This window comes from Hylobates moloch, unplaced genomic scaffold (genome assembly GCF_009828535.3).
Source record: "Hylobates moloch isolate HMO894 unplaced genomic scaffold, HMol_V3 SCAFFOLD_1, whole genome shotgun sequence".
NCBI classification, from domain to species: Eukaryota; Metazoa; Chordata; class Mammalia; order Primates; family Hylobatidae; genus Hylobates; species Hylobates moloch.
The window spans coordinates 3,707,832-3,734,649 of NW_026652276.1; the positions used below are offsets into that span (position 1 = coordinate 3,707,832).

A 26,818-nucleotide genomic window follows, 5' to 3' on the forward strand; every position below is an offset into this window, starting at 1 on the left:
CTCCATCCACCCTCTTTTATCTGCCCTCCTCCTTCCATTCCTCCTCCATCAATTCCTCCTCCATCCACTCTCCTCCATCCACCCTCCTCCAACCACCCTCCATCCATTCCTCCTCCATCCATTCCTCCTCCATTCACCCTCCTCCATCTCTCCTCCTCCATCCACCCTCCTCCGTCCACCCTCCTCCAACCACTCTCCTCCATCCATTCCTCCTCCATCCACCCTGCTCCATCCACCCTCTTCCATCCACCCTCCTCAACCATTCCTCCTCCATTCACCCTTCTCCATCCACCCTCCTCCATCTCCCCCATCCGCCCTCTTCCATCTACCTCCTCCATTCACCCTCCTCCATCCACCTCTTCCTTCCATCCATTCCTCCTCCATCCACCCTCCTCCGTCTACCCTCTTTCATCCACCCTTCTCCAACCACCTCCTCCATCCATTCCTCCTCCATCCACCCTCCTCCATCCATTCCTCCTCCATCCACCCTCCTCCATCTATTTCTCCTCTGTCCATCTCTCCTCCATCCACCCTCCTCCTTCCACCCTTCTTCGTCCATTCCTCTTCCGCCCATCTCTCCTCTGTCCACCCTCCTGAGCTCTCCCCCCTCCATGTATCCCTCTCCTCATTTCTCACTCCTTTGGTCTCCCTGCCCCATCCATTCCTCCTCTGTCTGTCCCCTCCCCACCCATCCCCTCCTCTACTCACCCTCATGCATCCACCTGCTTTTCTATCTATTTGCTCATTTGTTCATTCAGCAAACACTTGTTGAGCCCTGTCATGTGCTAGGGGCTGGGGACCAGTGGGACAGACAAGATCCCTGTCCTTACAAATGGGGAAATGAGAGGCTGTGGGGTCCCAGGCTGAGAGATAAGAGCCAGGGCTGGAATCTGCTGCCTTCCAGCTGCTGCAGGGCTGTTGGCCGCCTTGCAGTCACCTCTGGGAGGTTCTGCTCCCACTCCTGGGGCTCATCACCCACGAGGAACTCTGGCCACGGAGGCTCTTGAGTCACAGATGTGGTCTCTGTGACCCAGATGAATGGCATGGCCTGGCCAAGTTCCAGCCACAAGCCCAGGCCGGGCCCTGGCCACAGCCATGGCCCCAGGCCCTGTCACATGCCCTCTGTCCTGACCCCTGTTACAGCCCCTGTCCTTATCACAGCCCTGGCCCCACCCCTGTCACGGCCCCTGTCCTGGCCCCTGTCACAGCTCCTGTTACAGCCTGGCCCTAGCACTGGCTGCCCTGTGGCACCTCAGTCCTGCCCAGGCCCTTGCTCCTGGCTCCGATGCCATGTATGAGTTGGACATGGTGAGCTTCCCAGCTGACTATGCTGCAGGTTCAGCAGTGGGGTCCTGGCTGGGATCTGGGCCCACCCCCCATGCCTCCAGGGCAGCTGGGGACCCTGAGCCTTACCGGCTGGGCCACCTCCCGCAGGTACTGGGCACAGTCCCGGTGTCCGTGGTACTCTGCCAGGTCTGCCGCCGTGTAACCATCTTCATCCCGCAGGGAGGGGTCCACGTGGTGGGAGACTAGGGTCTGGCAGCACTGCAGTGAGGAGGGCACACATGTGACCCACCACGACACAAACCAAGTGCCCATGGGACTGGCCCTGTGCAGGCTGCTGCCCTGGCTCCATGGCGCAGGCTGCCCTGATGCCCTTCCCAGCAGGGGCAGGACTTGAATCTGGGCCGTGGGGTTCCAGAGACCTGCCTAGGAGCCCCCAAGCCTCATCCTACAGCCACCCCGTCCTGGCCCAGACAGTACCAGGCACTGCATATGAAGCAGTGCTGAGCTGACAGGCATCAGGGTGCCCCGTCCAGACCCCTCATAGCTGCCATGGCCCAGGTGTCAAATGCAGAACCAGTTTCCATGTTTGCCACCCTTGGAGGTGTGGATCAATGCACATGAAGAAACGAGGCTCAGAGAGACAAGCAACCGGCCCCTGCCCCGGGGACTCAGGGCTACCTCCCGCCACAGCCCCACTCTCCGTGTGATCATCCTCCTGGCCCCATGAGGGTCCCCCCTAGCACCCGGAGCACCAGCTCATGCCTGACCAAGGCCGCTCACCACCTTTGCCAGCCACATTGCATGCTCCTACCCAGCCAACTTGGGGCCAAGACCCTCCTGTCTCCTTGTACCTGATGGGCTCTTGTGATGGGAGTGGGGAGGGAGTGGGGAGGAAGAGGGGAGGGAAGGAAGCTGGGGAGGGAGTCCACAGGACTGGAAGGCTAGAGGCCATCTGGGCCTGTGAAGGATTCAGATGGGAGAGGGACGGGGGACCTCAAGAATGAATTCTGTACTTTATTCTGTAAACATTTCTGTGTCTCTTTTGTGGTACTAGGGAAACACAAAAACGAACTTGAGTTAGGCAAATGCTGTGTTCACAGAACTGTGCCTTCGACCCAAACGTATCTCTGAGATAGACCAGCTGGGCCTCAGCATCTTTGGGTGACACTGAATTGAACTAAGTAAGAAGTTGTGAGACCCTTGGCCGGGCGCAGTGGCTCATGGCTGTAATCTCAGCACTTGAGGAGGCCAAGGCGGGTGGATCACCTGCAGTCAGGAGTTCCAGACCAGCCTGACCAACATGGTGAAACCCTGTTTCTACTAAATACAAAAGATTAGCCAGGCGTGGTGGTGGGCGCCTCTAATCCCAGCTACTCAGGAGGCTGAGGCAGGAGAATTGCTTGAAGCCGAGAGGCGGAGGTTGCAGTGAGCCAAGATGGCACCACTGCACTCCAGCCTGGGCAACAAGAGTGAAACTCCATCTCAAAAAAGTTGTGAGACCCCAAAGGAATTTTTAGCTCCTCTCTGGACTGCAGTGCCTCACCTATAAAAGGCGCAATTAGTGTTCATTCTCTACAGATAAATACAGGTTCAGCATGCACGTGGGGCGGTGGGTGTGCCACGCCTTGAGTAAGCACAACGTGACGCTGTCGTGGGTGGCAGGGGGCCTGGCAGCGAAGTCCAGTGGCCTTGAGCTCATCTGGCTCTGTGACTTGCTGGTCAGAGAACTTGGCCAGCTAACTGGGCCTGTCTGTAAAGTAGGGACAGCTGCACTGATCTATGGCCGGCACCACCAGCCTCGCTTGCCCCTGGTCCCTACCGACACTCAGCTGTGCAGCTAGCAGGTCAGCTCGAGACCTCAAGGATGAGTGCCTCGTCCTGGGGGAATCCTTCCCTGGAGGGCTTCCCTTCGCTTCCTTCCTCTGCCCTGAGTTCCATGGCCTCCAAGGTGGCCACAGCCTGAGGAGGCCATAGTGCCACCAGGGGAAGGTGGACAAAAAGATAGAAAGAGCCCTGCTCCTTGGAAGCCCTGCAGGTCTGAAAGACCAGTGCCAGAACCACTGCAAGATCAGCACCAGAACCGTCGCAAGATCAGCGCCAGAACCGTCGCAAGATCGGTGCCAGAACCGCCGCAAGACCAGCTCCAGAACCACTGCAAGATCAGCGCCAGAACCACTGCAAGATCAGCACCAGAACCACTGCAAGATCAGCGCCAGAACCATCACAAGATCAGCGCCAGAACCGTCGCAAGATCAGCGCCAGAACCACTGCAAGATCAGTGCCAGAACCATCTCAAGATCAGCGCCAGAACCACTGCAAGATCAGTGCCAGAACCACTACAAGATCAGTGCCAGAACCACTGCAAGATCAGCGCCAGAACCACTGCAAGATCAGCGCCAGAACCGTCGCAAGATCAGCGCCAGAACCGTCGCAAGATCAGCGCCAGAACTGTTGCAAGATCGGTGCCAGAACTGCCGCAAGACCAGCTCCAGAACCGCCGCAAGACCAGCGCCAGAACCGCTGCAAGATCAGCGCCAGAACCACTGCAAGATCAGCGCCAGAACCGTCGCAAGATCTGTGCCAGAACTGCCACAAGACCAGCGCCAGAACCGCCGCAAGACCAGTGCCAGAACTGCAGAGCCGCAGGGCTTGTCACTGCCTGAGGATGATGACCCTGCGCCTCTAAGCCGCGGACTGGGGTGTCTGCTCGCGCACTGCCTGCCTTCCTGGGTGCCGCGCTACCCTCCAGAGAGTAAGCAGCTCAGCCCGGGGGCCACCGGCTCTGGCACAAATATGCAACCCTGGTCGTGGTGCGAAAGCTGCCACCCATAGCGTGGCCGGGTGCCCACAAGGCTTTATTTGTGGACACTGACGTTTTAACTTCAGATGAGTTTCATGTGTCATGAGATGTGATTCTTTTTCTTTTTCCCCATTTAAAAAGGGAAGAACTATTTTGAGCTTGTGGGGCCACACAAAATCAGGCGTGCGCGCACCCCTTCCCGGGGGCTGCTGGGAGGCTTGCATCAGATAATGCCTGAAGGCTCTTGGAGGCCCAGAAGGGCTGAGCCAGTGGCTGGTGTGGCTGAGGAAGCAGGAAGCATCTGTCAGATGTGCAAGGAGGCTGGGGCAGGTCGCTGAAGCCAGTTGCTGGAAAGCGGCACTGCTCCCGGAGGCTCTGGGCTGGGGGAATGGCAAAGGTCTGCCAGGACATGGTGGGTGTGTGGGTGGGTGGAGGTGGAGCGTCCCTAAGGAGCTGTTGCTGGGAAGAGGAGGCCAGGATGCGGAGGAGGGGAGTTACGGGGTCTGCAGGAGTATGAGGGGTGTCACAGCAGAGGAAGGGGGACAAGTGTCGGACCTGGCCCCAGATGCTGCTGGGGAGAGAGGGCAAAGCCCTGACAGGTACAGAGCCATGGGGAGGAGGAAGGGAACCTCTCCCCCAGAGTGACGGACCCCATTGCCACTGGGATTGTCAGCAGAGGGTGGGTGGTGACAGACAGACAGAACTCTGTCTGGAAGTCTGTGCAGAGGCCACAGCAGTGGAAAAGCAGGTGAGCAGATGGATTCACTCCAGGGAGGAGAGAACCAGGTGGGTCAGACCAACCCACTGCCCAAGGATGTGAAACACGGATTCACTGTAAAAGTCACCTGCCGACAGCCTCAGTAAGGTAACACAGAAGTCAGGGAGGAGTGACCCGGCCACACTCAGGAGAAAAGGAAAGCCTCGGGGGGTGAGGGGTGTGGGGGAGCCCAGCACTCAGAACTGCCCTTGCCCTGAGCCTGGGCTGATGCCGGAAGAACAGTTACATGACACGTTGTCCTCCAGCAGCCTCAGGGGACCAGGGAGGCTAGAAACAGTGCCGGTTCCACGGGGGGGGGGGGGGGGCTCTGGCTGACCACCTCCTAATGTAGGCCAAGGGCTCCACCCTCAGAGAAAATGGAACCCAGACACCAGCCAGGCCCCGGGTTCCTGTCACAGAGGTGGTCCTGGGAACTTCCTGCCTGGAGTGTGGATTAAGATGATCCTAGGCCCACATGTGCCCAGCAAAGGCAAATAAGATACTGCCAAGGCCTCCAGTTATGCCTACGCTTCATTTTTCATGTCAGCATATGTCAACAAAAATAAAAATACAAGGAAATAAGATACCATGAACAAGAACCAGAAGACCCAGCCCACAAAGAAATAGAAATAAAGCTCTGAGAACTAACAGACAAAAAACAACTGTGCTTACTACTTTTAAATAAAGAAAAACCCAGGCAGCCAGATCACATCTCCTCAAAATAACAGAGTAAAAATAAACCCCTAAACATTAGTAATTATACTGACTATAGATAGTCTAAATGCACCAACAGATAAAGACTGTCAGGCTGATAAAAAAATTAAGTATGACTGCATATGCTTAACCAGAGGTACTGGCAAACATGAGGATTCAGAAGGCTGAAAGTAAAGTATGAATAAACTTCACCATCAAATAAGTATAGAAAGAAAAGTCATGTGTGTACATACATCAGATAAAACAGACTAGATATGGGGTTCAAAATATATAAAACAAACGGTGACAGGATTATAGGGAAACACAGACAAATCCAGAATAATAGCCAGGAATGTTCACACACTTCTCTCGAGCCATTTGAAATCCAATAAACTAAAATATGTACCTATGGAGATCTGAAGAACACAATGACATAATGGGCACGTACAGAACAGTCTGCAAACTCTACAGTCTTTCCAAGAACACACACAACATTGATAAAAATTGACCATACACAGGGCAATAAAGTAACTTATCAAAAAATCAAAGGATTGAAATCACCAGAGCATATTTTCTGACCACAATGCAATTTGGACAGAAATTAATAACAAATAGAACACCTGTTTGTTATGGAAGGAACACCTTCATATCTGGAAATTAAGAAACATAATTCCAAGGAATCCCTAGGGCAAATAACAATCAACATGGGAATTAGAAAATATTTTTAACTGAGTAATTATCAAACAGTGGGATACAGCAAAAGCAGTACTTAAGAGGAAAATTTATAGCCTTCAATAAATATATTAGAAAAGAAAAAAGGTTGAAAAGTGAGTGAAGTAGGCACCCATCTCAGTAATTTAGGAAAGTAATAACAAAGATAAATGCAGAAATTAATGAAAAAAAAACAAACGTACACTGGAGACAATTAAATGCTTTTTGGAGGACCTTGAACAAGTTAAAACCTGATGGTTGGAAAAACTAGTGACTAACATCTAGTGAGGCTGATTGAGACAAAAAAAAAAAAAGACGAAAATAACCAATATCACGAATTAAAAGTGGGGAAATTACTACATACAGACAATAAAGGATCATGAGGGGATATTAAAAATAACTTTATGCTAATACACTTAACAACTTAGATAAATTTGATTCCTAGAATATTTCTAGGAAATAAATCCTAGAAAAATATAATTTGCTGAAACCAACACATAAAAAATAGAAAGCCCTAGTAGTTCTATAATTAAATAAATTGAATTAGTAATAAAAAACCTTCCCTCAAAGAAACAGCCAGATTCAGAGGATTTCACTAGTGAATTCCACAAAATCTTTAAAGAAAAAAATAAGTCTAATATAACCAAAATGTCTCAAAAAATAAGAAAAAAAGAAACACTCCTTAATTCATAGCATACTTTGATACCAAAATCTAACAAGAATAAAACAAAAAAAGGACATTCCATGCCAATTTTACTCAAGAATGTAAGGCCAAAAATCCTAAACAAAATGTTAGCAAATTGAATTCAGCTATATTTAAAAGGAATAATATGTCATGTTGAATTTATTCCAGGAATGCAAGGTTGGTGTAACATTTTAAAGTAATCAGGGTAGATCCAGGTATTCTAATGCTGGGTATACATATCCAAAAGATTTGAAGGCTGGATCTCAGAGATATTTACACACCCCTGTTCATGGTAGCATGACTCACAACAGACAAAAGGCAGAAGAACCCAAACGTCCATTAACAGATGAATAGAGAAAAAAAATGTGCTATATACATACAATGGAATATTATTTAGCTATAAAAAAAAGAAATTCTGACGTGTTACAACAGGGATGAACCTTGAGGACATTACGCTAAGTGAACTAAGCCAGAGACAAACGGATAAATACTGTACAATTGCACTTATATGAGTTATCCTAAGTCATCAAGTTCATAAAAAAACAGAAAGTAGAATGTTGCTTGCCAGGGGCTGGAAGAAAAGGGAGATGGAGAATTGCTGTTTGATGGCCACAGAGTCTCACTTTTGCAAAATAAAAAAGTTGTGGAAATTCTGCTGCACAACGTGAACAGACAACGCTGCTAAAGTGTATGCTCAAAAATGGCTAAGACGGTAAATTTTATGTTATGTATTTTTTAAATCACAATTTAACAATTTAAAAAAATAATTAGTGTAATTCACACCATTCAAAGAATAACTAGGCCAGGCACGGTAGCTCACTCCTGTAATCCCAGCACTTTGGGAGGCCAAGGTAGGCGGATCATTTGAGGTCAGGAATTTGAGACCAGCCTGGCCAACATGGTGAAATGCCGTCTCTACTAAAAATACAAAAATTAGCCAGGCGTGGTGGTGCGTGCCTGGCTGAGGCAGAGGTTGGACCGAGATTGACCCTGCACTCACCTGGCGGAAAAAAAAAAAAAAAAAAAAAAATAGAATAACTAATGTGATATACTGAAACATAAAACGTATTAAAAATAACCATCATTCCTCTTTAGAGGATCAACTCATTGTTTTGACATTTTATTTTTAAATGGGAAAAAGCTGTCAGAGCCAAGAGGCATCTAAGGAGACTTGATAACTAAATATAATATGTCATCCTAAATGGGATCCTGGGACAGAAAAGGGACATTCGGTAAAAGCTAAGGGCATCTGAATGAAGTGTGGGCTCTAGTCAGTAACACTGTGTTAGTTTGGGTTCACTAATTGCGACAAATATACTGTACTAACTAACATAAGTTGTCAAGAATGGAGGAAAAAGCCGGACACAGTGGCTCACACCTGTCATCCCAGCACTTTGGAAGGCTGAGGTGGGAGGATTGCTTGAGCCCAGAAGTTCGAGACCTGCCTGGGTAGCATAGTGAGACTCCCATCTCTACAAAAAGGAGCCTGAGGATTCAGCTGATTTATTAAACTTCTTGGGCTCCTATGGAATATTTCATTTGAAAGAAGATTTTGCTGCTTTAAAAATGCTTGAAAACCACTGCCCCCTTCTGAGCCAAGGTCTCCTGGGGGCCTGCCTGAGCCACTCAGCAGAGCTCCTCCTGCCACCAGCTACCTGTTGGGGACACGCCTCCCATGGCCTGTGGGTCACCCCTCCCCCCACTTCCTGTCTCTGTCTAGGTTGGGGACAGAGACTGGGGAGACAGGGCTGGGTTGTACAGAGCTGAGTGGATGGGGGATGGTGAGAGGACAGGCGGTAGTTGGGGGGCCTCAGAGAAAGATGCTTTCAGCAGCGCTGCTGGGAGCGGGGATTGGATTTCCTCTGCATTCTGCCAAAGGCTCAGCTCTGCAGGGAGTGTGTGCCTTCCGATGGATGGCTCTGCGCTGCACCGTGTGTGATTGTTTCAATGGCACTGCTGAGACTGGGTGACCCGGGGACCCAGGAAGACCTTGGGTTCCAGCTGGGAGCAGTTGTCTAGACTCGCAGACCCAGAAAGCGATGGCTGGTTGCACTTCCACGTAAGATCCCCCCAGACTAGCCTTGCAGAGGCCTGGAGCACGCTTCTGGCTCCAGACTGAGCAGCCTGAGCCCAGAAGACTTCATGGAGGTGAACAGACCCGACACTGCTCAGGACTGGATGGGGCTGGGGAGAAGTAAACTGTGTGCATTCTCCCGAGATGGGGCCTTGCCTTTAGATGAGGTCGACATCGGGTGGGCACCCGTGCAGGGCCAGCGGCTTATGGCTGCGCCCACCCTCAAAGGCTGGGTGTGGTTCTGATGTTTTGAACATTTGAACACCATCCTTGCCTACGTGGGGTTTTTGGATGTCATGTCCTTGAGGCTGGGCCATGTGAGCCCCCAAGATTTATCTGGGTAATAGCAAAGGGGCTGACATCACACCCCTACCACAGCTCTACTCACAGGCCACCCACGGCAGAGGGTCCGTCCCTAAGGGCTGTTCTGAGAAGACTGTCACCAAGACCAAGCCCTGACCAGGCACGAGGGAGTTTCTGCGTGAAGGGAGGGAGGATGGTACGCAGGACGAGAGCATAGAGCTTGGATCTTTCCACTTGACCCTGGGCTCTTGACCTTGGGCAAGTGACGGTGCCACTCTGAGCCTCAGTTTACCCATCTGTAAAAGGGGGGGTCATCATTCTTACAGGGTTGCTGTGAGGGTCAGTGACACAGCAGTGGGCATGGCTGGCACTTGTGACTGCTCACCCTGTCTCCCTCACGCCCACCTTACCTCCATCTGCCCGTTCTCTGCTGCGTCGTGGAGGGGGGTCCCTCCCCAGGAGTCTCTCAGGACAGGGGCACCCATCAGCAGGAGTCGGTCTAGAATGGGCGTGTGGCCGCCTCGGGCTGCAAAGTGCAGGGCCGTGGCTCCCTCATTGTCCCGTGCCGTGAGTCCGATGTCAGTGAATGTGACCTGGGGAAGAAGGAGCAGAAGGAGCAGAGGGAGCAGCCACCCTCCCAGGGAGGAGGCACACAGAGTGGGAGGGGCTTGGAGCAGAAGTGAAAGTGGACTCTGGCTGTGCCTCTCAGGGCACAGGGTACAACCTCAGGAAACCCTGGACAGGGCTGGCTCAGCACGTGCGTCCCCGTCACCCTGCGGCAGCAGGACCTCTGGGGTCCAGGTGGGGATGAAGTGAGTGCAGTAGCTTAATTTGGAGACACCATGGTCCCAAATCTGAAAGCAAACATCATGGCAAATGAAAACACCTAGGGAACAGTAAACGTGTGTTTGCTATGAAGGAAGGAGAGAAGGAAAGAAGGAAGGGAGGGGGGGCAGGGGAGGAAAGAACTTCATTTGGCCCGAGGGTGGCACTGCCTTGTTGGGCATTTGCACTGAGCCCCTTTGCTGGAGCAGCGGGTCCTGTGGCCTCCCTCCAGGGCCTGGATTCGAGCCAGGCAACGAGGTTTGGGGCCCTGACCTGCCGGCCCCCACTGCTGGAGCGACCTGAGGCCAGCCCTGCCTCTGGGGCCTCATCTGCCTTCTGAAGGGCCTCTTGCTCTGGTGCACAGCACCAGCCAGGTGACAGTCCTTTACACTGAATCGCTGAAACCTGTGCAGCTGGGACAGCCACGGGGCCTGGGACTGCCAGTGGGACGCGGGGGTCTTCTAGGACAGCCTGCCTTCCTGACAGAGGGGTGATGGGCGTGCTGGCTCCCTGCCTTCACCCTCCTTCCTGCCTTGAGTGTGCCCACTTTCCCCACTGGGGAGGCCGCGAGAACAGCAGAGCCGTCAGCAGCCCCTGCCGCCTTCGGTGTGAGTGCCTCCTAGTGCAGCCAGGGCGCTCCTGACTGATCAGTACTCAGAAGTGTCTGTTGGGCAAAGCACAATGAGCTGGAAACAGACATGGCTGCCATGGGGCTCCTTCACATCTGGAGTGTCCTCTCTGGCCCTGAGACCTGCCCGCTTTCTCCCCAGGAAGGGCCGCTCATGCCTCAGCACGGTCCCGGGGGCTCAGTGGACACTCTGCTTCCCTCCCTCAGGACCCCCTGCGGTGAGCTGCTGCTGCTCCGCCTGCTGTATGCAGCCACCGCTCATCCCAGGAGCCAGCCATAGTTTGGGAGGCTGAGGTCTGGAATGAATGGGTCGGAACTGCTGGAGGGGTGAGGGGAGGATGGCCAGGGGGGGACCCAGGTCCAGAGAGCTTCCTTTGTGGGAGGCCACTCTAGCAGGAGGAGCTGGAGAGGCAGCCCCGGGGTGGGGAGGGGTGCCCTTGCAGGCGAGGCACCGGGAGGGGCTGCAGTCTCCATGAAGGGAGGCTAGAGGCCAATTCAGGTGGCCTTGGGGACAAAGTGGGCAGGCAGGCACCAGCCTGAGGACCTTGGGGCCAAGGGGAGCAGGCCAGCGCCATCCTGAGCGCCCGGGGGCACGGTGAGCAGGTGGGACCCTTCCCAAGGGCCTCAGGGCCACGGTGAGCAGCAGGCGCCATACTAAGCGACCAGGCCCCCTGTTCCTTCACTTGCCCAATTGGTTCAGTAAACATCTCCCGAGCCTGACCGCGTGCCAGGTGCAGGGAACGTAGCAGGTGGCAAAGTCCTGCACCCACGGAGCTTCTGGCGCCTACAACCCAGCAGGTGGAAACCGCCCCCAAGGCCAGGAGTCAGACGTGCCATGTGCCCGACGCTGGTGTGCCGGGGGTGGGGAGGAAAGCAGGAGTGAGGATGGTCTGGGCAGGCGGCTCCCCCCCATAAACCAGCTGGGCAGGGAAGGCCCCAGGGGCGCCTGGGGAGCTGTGTGCCAGGCACAGGGTGCAGCACATGCAAAGGCCCTGGGGGCAGAGCCAGCCTGGCTTGCTGGAGAAGGAGCTGGAGCTGAGTGGGTGGGAGCCAGGAGACAGGAGGCCCCAGGCAAGCATGGGAGGTCTGGGGGCGGGCAGCACTCACTTCTCCACCAGCAGCCACAGTGACCTTCCAATATGCCAGTCAGATCCTGCTGCTCCTGGCTCCGAGCCTTCCATGGCTCCCCAGGACCCTCAGGAAAGAGCCCCAGTCCTCCAGCGCCTCTGTCTGCCTTCCTGCTCACCCCCGGGCCCCATGGGCCAGGCTCTCTCCGCCTCTGAATGAGCTGTGCCCCCCTCAGGAAATTGCTTTGGGCCCCGCTCCTTGTTCAGCTGCCTCCTGTCCATCCTCAGTTCTGCCCCCAAGTCCCCTCCTCAAAGAGGGCCTCCCCTACTTTTTTTTTTTTTTTTTTGAGATGGAGTCTCACTCTGTTGCCCAGGCTGGAGTGCAGTGGCGTGATCTTGGCTTACAGCAACCTCTGCCTCCCAGGTTCAAGCAATTCTCCTGCCTCAGCCTCCCGAGTAGCTGGGATTACAGGCCCCACCTGCTCTGCTTTTCCGTTGTAGAGGCAGGAAGTCCCCAGCCCCCTCCCCCCTTGAAGATGGCACCTCCCCAACCTCAGCCACTCTGCTCTGGGGTCTCAGGTCTTCCTTCCCCAAAGAGGCCAGAAGTGGAGAAATGTGGAGACTGGCCTGGGGATCTCAGGCGGCAAGGCCTGAACAAGTGGCCGATTGGCCCAAACTGGGCACTGCTGGTGTGAGTGCAGACAAAGCACCTGGGCCACCACCAACTGTGAGAGCACCCGGGAGGCCTACCAGGACTTCCAGGGAGAGAGGGACTAGGAGAGCCCCAGGGGAGCCATGGCACGACCCCACGGAGCAGAGTGCACTGCAGGTGGTCAAAACTTCCGGGGCCCAGCCTGGCCGGGGCTGCAGAGTCTCAGGAGCCATGGGCCAGCTCATCGGATGCCCCAACAGCCCTGCGTGTCCCCAGTTCCCTCTGGAGCCCCCATCCAGGCTCCAGGCTCTGCTTGCTGCAGGGCCCACACTCCCTGGATGTCCCCTTCCCACCTCTGACACCTACTTACCAGCCAGACGACGAGGGAGTAGTGGCCGCGGGCGGCGGCAGCATGCAGGGCGCTCATGCCGTCGAGAGCACGAAGGTGCACGTCAGCGCCACAGTCCTTCACCAGGAACTGGGCCAGGTGCAGGTGGCCCTCCTGACAGGCCAGGTAGAGTGGGGAGGCGCCACTGCGTGTCCGCCGGTTCACGCTGCTGCAGGGAAGGGAGGGTTTGGAGGCCCAGTCCATGCCTATGGCTGAGCCCATCCCTCGGCTGCTTGGATTTCACCGCTGCCCCCTGGCCCTGCCCGTGATGACTGAGTTTCCCACGTGCTTTCCAGCTGCTGCTGCGGGGTTCCCCCCTCCAGGTCGCTCCCCCAGGTGGCTGTGCAACCCCACTCTCCTATCCTTCTGTCCTTCTCTGGGGACTCCTGGGTCCAGGTCTGAAACATGCATCTTAGACCTGAGGGGTCACAGTCTTGGCTTCCAGGTTCTCAGTTGTCTCAGTGGAGGCCCTGGATTGACCCCCAACTCCCTTAGGGTTTCCCTCTGCCCTGTGCCCTGTGGCAGGTGGCACTGGGTGCCTGGTAGCTGTGGAGCTGAGGGTTGCACTGGCTGGGCTGGGGTTGCAGTGGCGGCATGGAGGCAGGGCCAAAGTCACTGAGGAAGGTCAACTCTCAGGCTGGTGCCTGCTTTCCCACCAAGCCTGCTGACCACACCACCCTGTCCCAGACCCTCCACCTCCGGGCCCTTCTCCTCTCAGGAGGGGAAGCTGGGGAGTAATGAAGGGATCTCACGAGCACCCCCACACCTGCTCCCCACTTCCGATAGACGAATCTGAGCAACTCAGGGTCCACCCCAGAGGAGAGTCCAGTCACAGGTCTCAGCTGGCAGAGGGGAAACAGAGGTTGGGAGCTGATTTGTCCAGGGGCTTGTACCTGGGTTTGAACCCCCCTCCCCTCACAAAGTCCCTGCCAGTACCAGCCCCCTAGCAGCCTCTCCCCTGCTCCTAGCAAGGGGGACACAGGACCTTGGTGGCTGTTTCCTGGCCTTGGACCACACAGGGATCGTCCCCTGCACCTACAGAGCCTGAGGGCCCACTCCGTCATGGAATGTGCCCCAAAGGGCTGCCAGTATGCCTTGGTGCCCTTCTCAGGGAAGGGTCTGTGCTTTCACCGGACTCTGCCAGGTGTCCTTGAGTGCATCCAGGGTTGGAACAGGCAGTGTCCAGCGCGGTGGCTGGGAGCAGGCCATGATGCAGCCAGTGGGTCAGTGGCAACTGGAGGGGGCATGGTCTGGCCAGGGGCAGCCACCTCTTGGCTGCTGGTCAGTGCCAGGCGGGAACTAGGCCAGGGGTACAGGGCCTTCCCAGTTTGTGTGTGTGTGTGTGTGTGTGTGTGTGTGTGTGTGTGTGTGTGTGTGTGTGTGTGTGTGTGTGTGTGTGTGTGTGTGTGTGTGTGTGTGTGCATATGCATATTAACATGAAGTCTCCTGGTTTTCTTTTTTTTTTTTAGACAGGGTCTTGCTCTGTCGCCCAGGCTGGAGTGCGGTGGCACAATCTCAGCTCACTATAACCTCCGCCTCCCAGACTCAAGTGATCCTCCCACCTCAGCCTCCTGAGTAGCTGGGACTACAGGCACTCACCACCATGCCTGGCTAATTTTGAAATAAATTTTTTGTAGAGGTGGGGGCCTCACTATATTGCCCAGGCTGGTCTTGAACTCCTGGGCTCAAGCAATCCTCCCGCCCCAGCCTCCCAAGATGCTGGGATTACAGGCATGAGCCACTGTGCTCAGCCCAAGTCTCCCAGTTTTCAATGGAAACTTCTTTAAAAGCCGTGTGGGTCTGAGAGAGACTGTGGCCAGCCAAGGCTGGGGGTGGTGTGGACGCTCTGGGGAAGAGCCACAGAAGCGAATCTGAAAGGCCTTTGCCAGGCAGTCCAGGATGGGAACACCCGGGAATGAGAACCCGATTCCACGAGCAAGCTGTCGGGGCTTGTCCTGGAGCTAAGGAGGTGTGGGGGACCGAGGCCTCTGGGGCAGCGACAGGAAAATGAGATGCTCCCTCGAAAAGAGAAGAGCCATGGTCAGAGGTAGATGGGTCCCTGGGGGACGGGAAGGTTCGCCCTCAGCCAAGACCGTAGGAGGCGGAGGGCCTGTCCCTATGACAACAGTGACCTTTGTAAGTGGGGCAAGGACTGGAGGAGCTTCCAGGTGGGGAGGGAGGCCATCTGCCTCACTGGCTGTCCTGACCCTGGTCTATCCTCGTTGCCCATCCACCAATTGCAGCAGGGGGCACAGGGCCCTGGAGATGATGAGGCCAGTGCCCGGCTCCAGGGGTCCCAGCACAGGGGTGTGGCAGTGCAGAGGCAGCTCCAGCCTCTGTGTCCCCAAGTCCACTAGACAGTCCCCACTCCTGTCAGGTGATGGGAGGGTGCCCTCATAGGTTGCCAACTGCCCATGTCCCCAGCTGTTTTAGGTCCCGAGATGCCCCCAGGCGGGGCCAGAGCTGCCCTGGACATCACAACAGCATCTTGCCATCGTCACCGCCCCCAGCCACTCTCCAAGCTGAAGCACTGGCCTGTGTCCCCTTGGGCCCTGGCATGGCACCACCACTGCCTGGCCTGTGGATAGAGGCCTCAATGCCCTTGGCTCCTGCCAGCTCACCCCCACAGTGACAGCATGCCCGCCTGCAGGATTCACCTCAAAGGCCACCAGCCTGTCCTCTTGGCTCTCCTTGGTACAGCCTCCCCTTGGCCAGCTTGCCCCAGGCTGCCCCCCAGGCGGGACTCAGCGCTCCTTACCTGTCATGCGCAGCTGTCAGGAGCTTCAGGCAGGTCAGGTCCCCGCTGACGGCGGCGTGGTGCAGCGGCAGGGCTCCCTCCCGGGTCTCTAGCGTGGCCGAGTGGCCCTCGTGGAGCAGCCACTCCACCAGCACTGGGTGTCCAAAACGGGCGGCCAGGTGCAGCGGGGAGACACCCGAGGCATCTTGGTCCTACGAAGCCCCAGGTAGGTCAGTGAGTTGAGGGTAGGCTGTGAGGCCAGAGCCAGTTGCCGGAGGTGGGCCCTGGGCGAGGGCTCACACTGCCTGCAACCCAGCGAAGGGGCTTCTAGCTTCTTCCTCCTTCCCTCCGTTTCTGCCTGCAACATGGAGGAAGGTGCTCCCTGCTGGGACTGAGGTGACAGGAGGGCCAGGACTCAGGTCCAGGGCTTGGGAGGCCACCTCTGGCTCCTGTCCCCAGTGTGGAGAAAGCCCTTTCCCACTCAGTCGGGTGCCCGCAGACACCGGCCCACTCTGCTCATGGTCAGAAAGGCTTCCCAGGACACCTGCCTCTGGCTGGTCCCCTGCCCCAGTGCCCTCCTGCTGGCCACAGGGTCCCAGGGCCAAGGAGCGTTCCCACCACAGGTGTCAGGGGTCCGGCAGACCTGGGCCTTCTCCAAGGGCCCTGTCAGAATGGATCCCCAGGCAGCCACAGCTCCCGCCTGCTGCCCTTGGGTCTGGCGGAAGGGCCAACAGGAACAGGATGCTGGGCCGGGACTCTCACGCACTCTGGCGAACCAGGTGCTGGGGAACCTTCCTGCTCTGTAGTCTCAGCAGGCTCCACCGGCCCCCACCCCAAATCTGACCTCTGGGTGGCGTTCTAAGGCCGGTAAGTCCTGCTCGCCCTCAGCCCTGAAAGCTCCACAGGGCTGAGCGACAGCCCTAAGGCCCTCGCCTGCACAAAGGGGACTGGGCAGGCAGGATAGGGGAGGGGGGCCCCGTAGAAATGCTCCGGACAAGACGATCACCATCAGCAGCCCTCACTCCCGTCCCCCAGAGCTGGGATCCCAGCTCTCAAGCCCAAGTTCCCACAGTGCTTCTGTAAGGATCCCTTTCTAGACCCTTTGGGAGGCAGGCCCTGTGGACCAGGCCTGATCAGAGACAGGGGTCCTGATATTGGCAAGACCCCCACTGGCAACGCCCAGCTTCCTGGCAGGGGAGGTGATAAGAAAATTTAGGAGGTGTTCTTGGCTCTCAAGCCTTTGTGCTCTGAGAGGCTGGGGCAGAGACGGCAACCACTGAGTCCCCAAGAGAAACAAAGGGCCCAGGGCCGTGGAGCCTGGGGTGGCCAGTACCCTGAGCCTCCGTGGCTCACACCTCCCTGGTTCCACCCCAGCCAGGTTCGTGGAGCCAGGCTGCCCCATCCCCGCTCACCTGTAGACCGCAGCCCCCCTCGCGGACCAGCCAGCACAGCTCGGCCAGGCTGCCCGTGGCAGCGGCGTCATGCGCTGGGGTGGCCCCGTTGTGGGCCCGCTGGTTGCCGGGCAGCTGGGCCCGCTGCACCAAGAACTTGACACAGTCCAGGTGGCCAGCCCGGGTGGCGTGGTGAACCAGGCCGGCCCCCAGAGCATCGGTGATGCCCGGGCCCAGGGTGCCAGCCTCCAGCAGCCGCTCCAGTGTCGCCACATCCCCATCCTTGGCAGCCACGAGTGCCCGCTGCTCCTCCATCCTCTAGCCCGGGCTCTCGGTGGTGACTCATGCACAGGCCGGGCTTCCTGTTTCAGACGTGCATGAAGCTGCTGGCTCTGGTTACCCGATAAGCCGCCACAGGGCAGATGGGAGGCGGCGGGGCGGGGTCGGGTGGGGGGACAGGCCTTGAGGACCTGCCCAAGCCACTCCCACAGTGCGAGAGTGCCAGGTGTCTGGAGCTGGGAGGATGGAGTACAGGGCACAGGGAAAGGCCCACACCAGGCTAGGTCAGGGCTGGGTATGGCCAGCAGAGAAAGGAGGCTGGCCCTGAGGCTGTCAGATCTGTCCAGATGGCAGGAACCCGCCTCTTCATCTGCGGAGCGAGGGCTGAGGCCACGTACCACTGAGCTCACAGGAGCCCCGAGTGGCCTGGGAGACGGTTCCCCTAATTCTCACAGAAGGGCATCCCCCCAGCCACCACCACAGTGTGTCTGAAGTAAAGGGTGCCCAGTAGGTCTACATGTTTGGCTGTGTTGACACCCACAGAGCTGAGCGCCCCACCTCTGGATCCCGGCCCTCGGCCCTGGAGGCTCCTAGGAATCTCTGGGGACACAGTGGCTCCACAGGGCCTGCGATGGGCTGAGGACCCTGACTTGGGTGTGTCCAGGCCTCTGAGGCCAGAAGGTGTCAGCCCCTGCCTCGGCCCCCTCTCCAACTACACTGACTGAGTCTCTGGGCTGCAGCCCCAAGGGCCCAAGTACATTTAACTCCTTTCCAGATTGTTCTGGACAATCCATAGTTCTTTAAGGAAGTCAGGACCACCACAGCCTCTTCCTGGCAGCAATGGGAAGCTGCAGATGGGGGACTCACTACATTTGTAGGGGCTTCTGGAGACACAGCCTCAAGCTGGATTTCTGGACTAACGCATCATCACACAATGGTGACCTGCGGGCTGCTGCGCCCCTGGCTTCCCCTCCACAGGCTCCGTCAGATGACTTTGCGCCCAAGTGCAGCGCCCACTAGAGAAACCACAGGATCCCCAAGCCGGGCACTGAAATCTTTTATTCGTTAATTTAATTTCTGGCAAGTGTTTCCTCAAAATCATCATGTAGTTCCTTGAACCGTAAAACCACACATTAAAAATGTTATTCCACTGAAAATGACTCCTATGCAAATATCGACATGTGATGTGTGTCCAAATGCCAGAGCATTTTGAGAAAAGAATCCTCTGCAAATAAAATTAAGGTAAAAGCTGAGTCAGGGATGATCCGATTCCTACCCCAGGAATGACCCGGAGCTGCACCAGCTCAGCGAGGTTGGAGCTGAAACCCTGAGTTAATGATCAAAAGGGCCAAGACAAGAAGGCCTGGGGACTGTGGATGGGGAAGCGCGCAGCCCTGACTGCCAGTGGGCGGAACAGGGTCAGGCTCGGGGAAGCAGGAGGGCTGGTGGACGGTGGGCGCTGAGCAGATCAGGCCTGGCTGAGGCTGGGGGCCACTGTGCACTGAGGCCAGAGGAGCAGGGTGGTGGGGGCAGCTCTGGAAAGGGACTAAAAAGGGCCTGAGAAGAGACCACGCTGGAAAGATGCATGTGCGAGGCCATGATCAAAACAAAAAAATCGAGTTTCCTATGTTCATGACGGCATTTGGCTGACGATGAGTTATAGATACTTGGATTCTACCTTCCAGATAAAAACACCTTCCAGGAAAGGGCACTCACAACAGGCTTGCCCAGTTCCCAGTGGGAAGGGTGGATGAAGCTGAAGTGTTTCCGTCCTTCACTGGAGAACGGTTCTATGTGGGCGGTCCTATGTGGCGTTGGTGTCCTGGGCCCTGTGAGCTCTGCAGGGGTCCAGGGAAGGAAACTGGGGGTGCACACTCGCAGGCACTCCAGGACAAAATGCAGAGGGGGCATGAGACAGTCATCCTGGCACAGCCCTCAGGAGGGAACTGGAGGGACAACCCTGTGCCCTGCCACGGGCTTCCTAGAAGCGGGGTGGGGAGGGCGGCCCCGGCGCTAGGCCTGGTCCTCCAGCTGCGCCACGGCCTGCTTCAGGTCCTGCACGACGAGGTCCACCTCGGCCCTGGTGGTGCTGCGGCCCACGCTGAGCCGGAGCGCGTTCCTGGCCACGTCGAAGGGGATGCCGTAGCTCAGCAGCACTGGGGATGGCCTGGGGAGGGCGAGACCGAGCTGCAGCTGCTGCTGAGGGCACATGGAAGAGACACAGCACCCCCTGCTCTGGACCACTCCCCCAGTGGGGCTCTGCCCACCCGGGTGCGCGCCTGCCCCACCTGGCATCCACCTCCTGCTGAACTCCCGGACCAAGCACACCCCTAAGACCACCCACATCAAGGGGCGGCTCAAAGTCTCCCCCGTTCTCCCTGCAGAGTTCTCTTGCAGTTGGCACTCCCAAGTGACACTGCCTCCCTCTCGCACTGAGCTCTGGGGCCAGGGGCTCTCCTGTCCTTGAGGGGTCTGAGGTCCTGGAGAACACAGATGCCAACACAGACAGTGCCTCACCCATGCGGCCCACCTGAGCCACTTGGTAACTTCATGGCACCTGGCACAGGGCTTTGCAGACACTAGGGACCCAGTCAGTATCTAGCCATGAACAGATGACTGCATGGGGACGTCCTGAAGCAGGTCTGTTGGAACTCGAGATGTGGGCTCTGTCAAGGGGCCTGCCCTCATCACACCCGGGCCCCTTTCCTCCCCTGCCCCTCCTGCAGCAGGGCACTGCCCCCCCCCCCCCAAAGGGCCCCATCCTGCCCCTCCTTTTCCCTGGAGCCAGGCCCACCACTGTCTCGCTCCAGGTGCTCCTGCACAATCCCTCTGCCCTGACCTTGATGACCACGTGCTCCTGGCTACAGTTCTGCTCTCTCCCCAGAGCCCTGAGTGTTCCTCCTGCATCCACTCCGACCCCCCATAGGGGCCTCACATTTTCAGCAGGCCAGACCCAGAACAGCTTCTCCCCTGCTGCCAGCAGGCCGCTGCTTGGGTGACCCACGCCCTCTACCCCACAGTCTCCGCCAGGCAGCCCACCCGCTCACCCGGGCCCTGCTATCTGAGAATCTCTGCTGCATCTTGCAGATGGCTGATCTGACACCTGAGTCTGCTCACACCATGGCCCTCAGGGCTCCCACTTCTGTGAGGTTTAAGGGGCCATCCCCGCCCCAGCCCACCCCAGCCCTCCCCAGCCCTGGCCATGCTGGCCCTCCAGGCCCTGCCCCCGCTGCCTTCAGAACTGAGCACGAGAAGCCCCCTTCTCCCGCACAAGTCCTAGTCCTTCAGATGGCAGCTTGGAAGTCACTTCTTCCAGGAAGCCCTCCCTCTGCCCCTTCTAGGGCCCAGACAGGGCTGTCCTTCACCAGCCAGAGTGCGGCCCAGTGGCCGGATCCTGCTGCCTGCCCACCACACCCAGTGCCCAGAGGACCCCTATGCCCTGGAGTGGGTTTGTGAAGCGCACTTACTGGTCCCCGTGGTCCGAGTGGCACGCGGCCCCCACACTGGCTATCAGCACTCGGCACTGCGCAAGCACCACGCGGCCTGCAGAGACAGAGCACACGCCCCTGAGATGGGGCTCCAGCCAGGCCACCCTTCTCTCCCTTCCTGGGGTCCTGCTGGGCGCAGGATGCTTCCCTCCCTGTGCCACCTGGTGGAATTCCAGCGCCGGCCATTCTGGCAGTTGGGGAGAGATCTCACAGCAGGAGCCGAAGAAAACGCTTCCTTTCTCCCTTGGCTGCAGAAACGCAGACACTATTCTGCCTCACAAACCTGGCCTTGAAAACCGCATTTGTAATCAACTGCCTGCTAAGACACCTGGAGTCCTGACCCGCTCCTTCCTTACAAGCTGGCAGTCCCGGCAATATCATGTCTCCACCTGTGTTCTGGATGGTAGCAACACGTGGGAGTTCTATTAAGCCAGAAGGCATTTCCCTCTTCTTTCACAAGCACAGCGATTAATGACTGCTGATGTAATTAACATGAGAATTTCAGCCGGGTGCAGTGGCTTACACCTGTAATCCCAGCACTTTGGGAGGCCAAGGTAGGATTGCTTGAGCCAGGAGTTTGAGACCAGGCTGGGCAACACAGGGAAACTCTATCTCTACAAAATATTTTTTAAAAATTAGCCATGGCCGGGCACAGTGGCTCATGCCTATAATCCCAGCACTTTGGGGGGCCGAGGCGGGTGGATCACCTGAGGTGGGGAGTTCGAGACCAGCCTTGCCAACATGGCAAAACCCCGTGTCTACTTAAAATACAAAAATCAGCCTGGCGTGGTGGCAGGGACCTGTAATCCCAGCTACTCTGGAGGCTGAGGCAGGAGAATCGCTTGAACCTGGGAGGCGGAGGTTGCGGTGAGCCGAGATCACACCACTGTACGCAAGCCTGGGCAACAAGAGTGAAACTCCATCTCAAAAAAAAAAAAAAAAAAGTTATCCAGGTGTGGTGGTGCATGCCTGTAGTCCCAGCTAGTAGGGAGGCTGAGGCAGGAGGATCACTTGAACCCAGAAGGTCAAGGCTACAGTGGGCTGTGATTGCGCCACAGCACTCCAGCCTGGGTGACGACAGAGTGAGACCCTGAGTCAAAAAATAAATAAATAAAATGAGAACCTCTGTCTCATTTAAAGTAACACAGGTGGTCATTGAATACAAAGTCTGACCCCAGAACAAGGGGAACGTTGACAGAGAACTCTCCTTTCCATGGTGAGGAATTTGAGATGGTCAAGGAGACCCAGGCTTCACTGCCCACAAGAATGCATTTCAGCCCAGGTTCTCATGAACGCAGCCATCATGACGGTTACCCACTGGCTCTTCATGGGCCAAACACGACTGCTGGGTTTCTCTGTGCGATCCAGGAAGAAGAAAGAAGCAACACTTTCATCTTCTGAGAAGTCAGAAACTTGTCTACAGGTGCAGCTCATCATGATCTCAGGGCCACTATAACCTCCTCCCAAATGACACGCGGCTGGTCAACCACCTGGACTTCCACTCTCAGGGAGTCAGGGCAGACCAGGTTTTAGGTGCATCTGGGACGGGGGTGATCCTAACTGCTCCTAGCCAAGGCAGGTGTCACAGGAAATCCAGATTTGCACTTGATCCTTACTCTGCCAGTTATTTTTGTTGTTTTTTGTTCGTTTGAGACAGAGTCTCACTCACTCTGTCACCCACGCTGGAGTGCAGTGGCTCAATTATGGCTCACTGCAACCTCCAGGTTCAAGCAATTCTCCTGCCTCAGCCTCCCAAGTAGCTGGGACTACAGGTGCACACCACTATGCCTGGCTAATTTTTTGTAGTTTTTGGTAGAGATGGGGTTTCTCCATGTTGGCCAGGCTGGACTCAATCTCTTGACCTTGTGATCAGCCTGCCTCGGCCTCCGAAAGTGCTAGGATTACAGGCATGAGCCACTGTGCCCAGCCTCTGCCAGTTTTTAAAACTGATCACCTCGCCTTTCCCTTACTCTAATAAAATATTTAATAAAAACTGCCAACAAAATAGACAAATGTCTAGAATTTAATGTTGCTTCCTTCCCTGACGGCTTTTGGGATGGTGCTAATGCCAGACACGAGAGTTCGCCACGGTCCACATCCCAGCAGCAGCAAAATGAGCCACGTCAGGGAGAGGAGGGGCCGGCGGCGAGAGCCCTGTGGACCACAGCACAGCCACCCCAGCCTGCTCTTGGCAACCCCTGCAAGGCCCTCTGACAGCCCCAGCTGTGTCATGCTCAGGGCAGGGCAAGTGGGAGTCGCTGGCTCGGACCAGAATCCATGCACCACGGGAGCTGTGCTCACACTCGGAAAGGCCAGGGTGAGGGGCCATCACCTTGAAGCCGGGGTCCCCGGATAGAGAAGTTGCAGGTGTTGGGAAGCCGCTGGGTGCCTGGAAACTGGCTATTCAGATGGATTCTCTTTTGACCGAATTCAGCCTGAAAAAAATAAGTGAAATATTTGGTGACAGCTTCAAAGACACCACCACCAGCAACTGTTTGAAATTTAGACTTCTCCAGAAACACAACCTCAGCAGGTGCATACTTTTCAATCAGCATCTACCCAGAATAGTTATGGGGACGGACTACGGAAAGCAAAGTTAATTAGGAGAAAAACCAAATATTTGGAAACATATGAAGCTTCCGCATAAACCATGAAGTATCCCACCTCTGCATATCTGATCCTGTGGCTCTGAAAAAGACCATGCCCCTGGCCCAGGGTCCTGCTTTCGGGGTTTCTGATCCCGCCACTGTTCTTTCTTCCCTCACTGCATCCTGCCGAGTTCCAGGTTACGCTGCAATCCCCACAGCTCCTGGGGTCCAGGAGCACCACGCCCCCTCTCTCTGGGCACCTGCCCCATGCACCCTCCCCCTCCTGGTGCCCACCCCACGCTGCGCTCACTTCCAGCCTCTCTTCCAGGTAGTCGCGGACGTCCCTCATGTGGGCCTCATAAGCCTCGCAGTTCTGGGTCACCAGCTCCGCGGCCTGGGGGCAGACACACAACAACGAGTGGATGCACAATTCTTGCAAAACAGAGGGCAAAAAAGCTTTCAACGGCACAGGTGGCATTTCCTGAAACTGCTCATTCTCCTGACAGTCACAGGCAGGCCATATTTTTTGAGTGCTGCCATTTGGAGGGTGTGGAAGTGCCCCAGAAACTGACTTCACCAGGTACCTCCTGACAGCACCAGGCACTGGAGATGCCTCAGCAAAGCAGCCCTGAAAGGGATCCCAACCCTCGAGAACCCAGCATCCCAGAGAGGCAGATGGACAAAAGCAGGGGAAGAGGGAAACAGACTCCTACCCACCAGTCGGCGCTGTGATGGGACCTTGCAGGCCCAAGGTGGGGTGGTGACAGAGATGGCTGCACAAGGGCAAGGAATGGCATCCCAGCAAGGGCTTTGCAGGGGACAGAAAGCCATTCTGTCTATAGAACAGAGGGGCCTGGTGTGGCAGGTGGAGAGTGCGAAGGGGGTGAAGGCACAGGGACAGATCGACAGGCCCTGCAGGACCGGCCACAGGGCAGACGCAGTGAGGCTCTGAGGGAGGGATGCAATGGTCTGACTGGCCTGTGTGTTGGTCACTCTGTGGACGTGTGGAAAATGGCAGCAGCAGGCCCCCAGGAGGCCATGGCAGGCGTCCAGACCCTTGGTCTAGGGTTGGTGGCCATGAAAATGGACAGGAGGCCGGTAGTGGGTGTATTCTGGAGTCCACACAGGACAGGTGCTGCATGAGAGGCAGGGGACGATGATGAGGGACTGAGGGCATCTCCCGGACTTCAGAGGTGAGAACCTGGATAGCAAGAGGTGCCCAGGGTGGGAAGAGGGTGGAGGAGAGCAGTCGGGACAGGTTTTGAACTCAGAGGAATGGATCTCTCAGGAGATGGGCCAGGCCCTAGCTGAGATGTCAAGTTCAAAGGCAGGAGCACAGACTAGCATCAAAGTGACAGGACGGACAGACGGATCCACAAGGGCTCAGGTGCAGGGAAGGGCCGCCAGCATGCAACCAAGGCAGAAAGGAATGGGTGAGGGAAAGCACGCTGGGGAGGGCGTGTGCAGGACGGAGCCCAGGCTGGGCGGCAGAGGGGGGGCTGTCTAGAGTGCTGGTGGCACTGGGGTCTGGGCTGGGCGAAGCTGAAGAACTAGTGGGGTTGTGGTGCTGGGGCTGGGACCAAGCTGTGGCAGTTGTGCCATTACAGGTGCAGATGCAGCCGCAGGAGCACGGAGAAGGTCAGGGGCTAGGGGGCTTCCAGCACTGTGAGCTGAGGCTCTATCTAGGAAGCTGTTACCATGATTTCTATCTGGCAGGGGGGATAGCCAGGACTCAGGGAGTTCCAGCGACCTGACCCAAGGCACATGGTGAGTGAAGCTTCGAGCCAGGATTTGAACCCTGGGTATTTCAAAGCCTGTGGACCGCACCACTACTTCATCATTCAGGTCAATACGAGCAGGTACTGGACTCCACTTAAAACACACTCTTCCGGCTGGGCGTGGTGGCTCACACCTATAATCCCAGCACTTTGGGAGGCCAAGGCGGGTGGATCACCTGACGTTAGGAGTTCGAGACCAGCTGGCCAACATGGTGAAACCCTGTCTCTACTAAAAATACAAAAATTAGCCAGGCATGGTGGCGCATGCCTGTAGTTCCAGCTACTTGGAGACTGAAGTGGGAGAATCTCTTGAACCCGGGAGATAGAGGTTGCAGTGAGCCAAGATCACGCCACTGCACTCCAGCTGGGTGACAGAGTGAGACTCCATCTCAAACAAACACTCTTCCTTCTAGTAAATGCAGCCTTAGTTATCACTGTTAGTAATATAATTTTGAACATTCTAAGTAACAGGGAATCCATTCATACTCTTCCCAAGGCCCGGCCTCCTGGGCGCCAAGCCCTTTCTCTGTACTGGGGATACTGAGGCCGACATGGCCAAGCCCCTGCTCTCCCGGAAGCAGGAGGTGGGGCATACATCTGAACACACTACAGAGAAACATCAGATAGGGGAAATAAAGCAGTGTCAGGGATAGAGAGTGACAGCAGGGGACATGGGGGGACCCATGTAGCTGTGGTTCATGGAGGGTTGCTTGAAGGTGGTGACCTTTGACCAGAGGCCGCACAGTGAGGGAGCAGCCTGCAGACGCCGAGGTGTGACCAGTACCTCTGCCTTCGCACGGCAAAACCTGAGCCTGGTTACTGTCGCAGAAGCAGGACAGGCCCCAGTGGAGGGCTGGCGGCAGGTGCTGGATTGGCCACCCACAGACCAATCGGGGACAGAAAGTCGATGGTGCGGGGGCTGCCGACACCTTTGGGAATGGTGAACCTGCAGCCTGACGCTTCACCTCTGCTGTAACAGTATCACTGTTTCTCATGTCAGAAGAGACAGAGACAGGGAGTTTTTCCCTTTTAAATGCTGAACAAGTGCCACTAATCCACAGATCTGAAAAAGTACAGCTCTCCAGGTTGATAAATCAGATTCTAGGCTTTTTCTTGTCAGTCTGCTTATGAGGTCACAAATATGATCTCCCTAAAGCCCCAGAGTCCTACTAGAGCCGCTGGGGACACTGATGAGAAAGCAATCAACTCATCTCCTCAAGCTCACCAGGGCTCACCTTCCCAAGGCCGGCAATCATTGGGGTGTTCTCTGTCCTGTAAGAAACAAGGGATTAAGCAAGAATAAACAAATGTCTCAGGAAGGAATCCCGTCTCCATGAAAGTCATTGTGTTAAAATAAAAACAAACTCATGCTACATCTTTCCTAAGCACGCGCCATGTGGCTATCTCAATGGCAGCTGCAAACCCCAGAAACCTCCCCTGCCAAGTTTTCCCTTGCCCTGGCCCAGTGAAGGTCAACGAGGCCCACTGTGGGTGACGTGTTGGGTGTTCACTGTGACAGTTCTATCTGGACCCTTTTCCTACCCAAAGCAAGCACTCTGCCTCCTGCAGGCCCCAAGGCACAGCTCTCTTTAGTCCTCACTGCCAAACCACTCTAGTATGGAACAGGGGAGAACCCTTTGTTCTCAACATTTCAGGCATCAGCAAACAAGAGGGGTGTGTGTGTGTG

At 56.2% G+C, this 26,818-nt stretch overlaps 2 protein-coding genes across 8 annotated transcripts in view; both read right to left on the reverse strand.

Annotated features, from left to right (window-relative positions):
* Positions 1–17,313, reverse strand: part of ESPNL (espin like) — a 31,844-nt gene extending 14,531 nt beyond the window's left edge. The window contains exons 1-5 of the mRNA XM_058428691.1: positions 17,020–17,313; positions 15,629–15,819; positions 12,853–13,039; positions 9,721–9,903; positions 1,414–1,545 (exon numbers count right to left, since the gene is read on the reverse strand). Coding sequence (XP_058284674.1) covers positions 1,414–1,545; positions 9,721–9,903; positions 12,853–13,039; positions 15,629–15,819; positions 17,020–17,313 — 987 coding nt within the window. The remainder of the gene's footprint in view (positions 1–1,413; positions 1,546–9,720; positions 9,904–12,852; positions 13,040–15,628; positions 15,820–17,019) is intronic.
* Positions 17,314–18,317: 1,004 nt separating this feature from the next.
* Positions 18,318–26,818, reverse strand: part of SCLY (selenocysteine lyase) — a 42,167-nt gene continuing 33,666 nt past the window's right edge. For 6 of the 7 annotated variants that reach the window (XM_032753332.2, XM_058436873.1, XM_032753312.2 and 3 more), the window contains 5 exons: positions 26,367–26,403; positions 23,664–23,747; positions 23,098–23,200; positions 20,745–20,820; positions 18,318–19,444 (listed from right to left, as the gene is read on the reverse strand). In XM_032753332.2, coding sequence (XP_032609223.1) covers positions 19,291–19,444; positions 20,745–20,820; positions 23,098–23,200; positions 23,664–23,747; positions 26,367–26,403 — 454 coding nt within the window. In that variant the 3' untranslated portion in view covers positions 18,318–19,290. Of the gene's footprint in view, positions 19,445–20,744; positions 20,821–20,847; positions 21,162–23,097; positions 23,201–23,663; positions 23,748–26,366; positions 26,404–26,818 lie in introns of those variants that run through there. The other variant, XM_058436864.1, reaches the window with a different exon arrangement.